This window comes from Opisthorchis viverrini (assembly GCF_000715545.1).
Source record: "Opisthorchis viverrini unplaced genomic scaffold opera_v5_107, whole genome shotgun sequence".
NCBI classification, from domain to species: Eukaryota; Metazoa; Platyhelminthes; class Trematoda; order Opisthorchiida; family Opisthorchiidae; genus Opisthorchis; species Opisthorchis viverrini.
Window position 1 is genome coordinate 1,381,795 of NW_008751763.1, and position 1,045 is coordinate 1,382,839.

Sequence of the window (1,045 nt, forward strand, 5' to 3'; positions counted from 1 at the left end):
GCCCCTGATCTTTCAGAGTCAAACAACGAATATATATATATATATATATATATATATATATATATGCATTATCATTTTTCCCGTCATCGCCTGTTGTTGGATCATCAAAGTTTGTGTCCGAGGTTTCTCATCTTCTTACTATCCGCCGTGCTAGGAGTCTGGATCAAGCAACATAGCTGGGGTTGGAATATTGTCATAGTCCCCGTATCTTATTGTTCGCTCGCTGCATGATCGAATCGACAATATGCGACTCCCCAAACATGTGAAGTACTCAACCGACTGGAATGATTCGAATTCCTTAGGAGCGCCCAAGTGAAACCGATAGGGTCCGTAATTCACATTCTGTGTTGATGAATCTCCATCAACTGCCTGTTCGCTGAGCTTGAAAGAAGTGTGAATGGTAATCTCGGTCATCGCGAAGAAATATGGCATCACTTTTAGTGGCACAAAAGGCGAAAGAAACTTGCCTTTTGAGTTATCAATCAGCCAAAAGCATCAGCAAGCCGGAACGGGGAAACGCGTGCTATCATCAACTGTCACGTTCACATCATCATCATCGACAGCATGACATTTGAGTTATCAGCCAAAAGCATCAGCAAGCCGGAACGGGGAAACGCGTGCTATCATCAACTGTCACGTTCACATCATCATCATCGACAGCCAGCAATCAGTGTTCAACACCGATGCTTCACTGCCGTACAACCATGACTTGTTTGAAAGCCTTATTGTAGAGAAAAGAATAAAGGTGGATAGGAAGGGACTAAGTGCTAGCTCAACACAATTATTCCGAGGTGCCTACACCCCCAGACATTCACTCGGGCAATCTGGATAGAAACTGACGACAAGAACGCCACTGACATCGGTTGGCAGCCATATCTTGTAGTGTCTCCAACCAGGCACAGTGAGGATCACGCGGTCCCCATCCTGGAAGGCGAGTAGCACCGACAGCACCCAAGCGTCTCGTGATCTCCTTCATACTCCTCTGCCAAGTCAAGGGTTGGCCACCTATCTGTTTACGCCACTCTGAATTGGGCATGGAAAACAG

General features: G+C 46.0%; 1 protein-coding gene across 1 annotated transcript in view; it reads right to left on the reverse strand.

The window, feature by feature from the left end:
• Window positions 1–811: 811 nt before the first annotated feature.
• T265_05604 (hypothetical protein) overlaps window positions 812–1,045 on the reverse strand; it is a gene marked incomplete at both ends in the record, with an annotated part of 9,746 nt that continues 9,512 nt past the window's right edge. Inside the window, one exon of the mRNA XM_009170656.1 lies at window positions 812–1,023. Within this exon, the coding sequence (XP_009168920.1) occupies window positions 812–1,023 (212 nt within the window). The remainder of the gene's footprint in view (window positions 1,024–1,045) is intronic.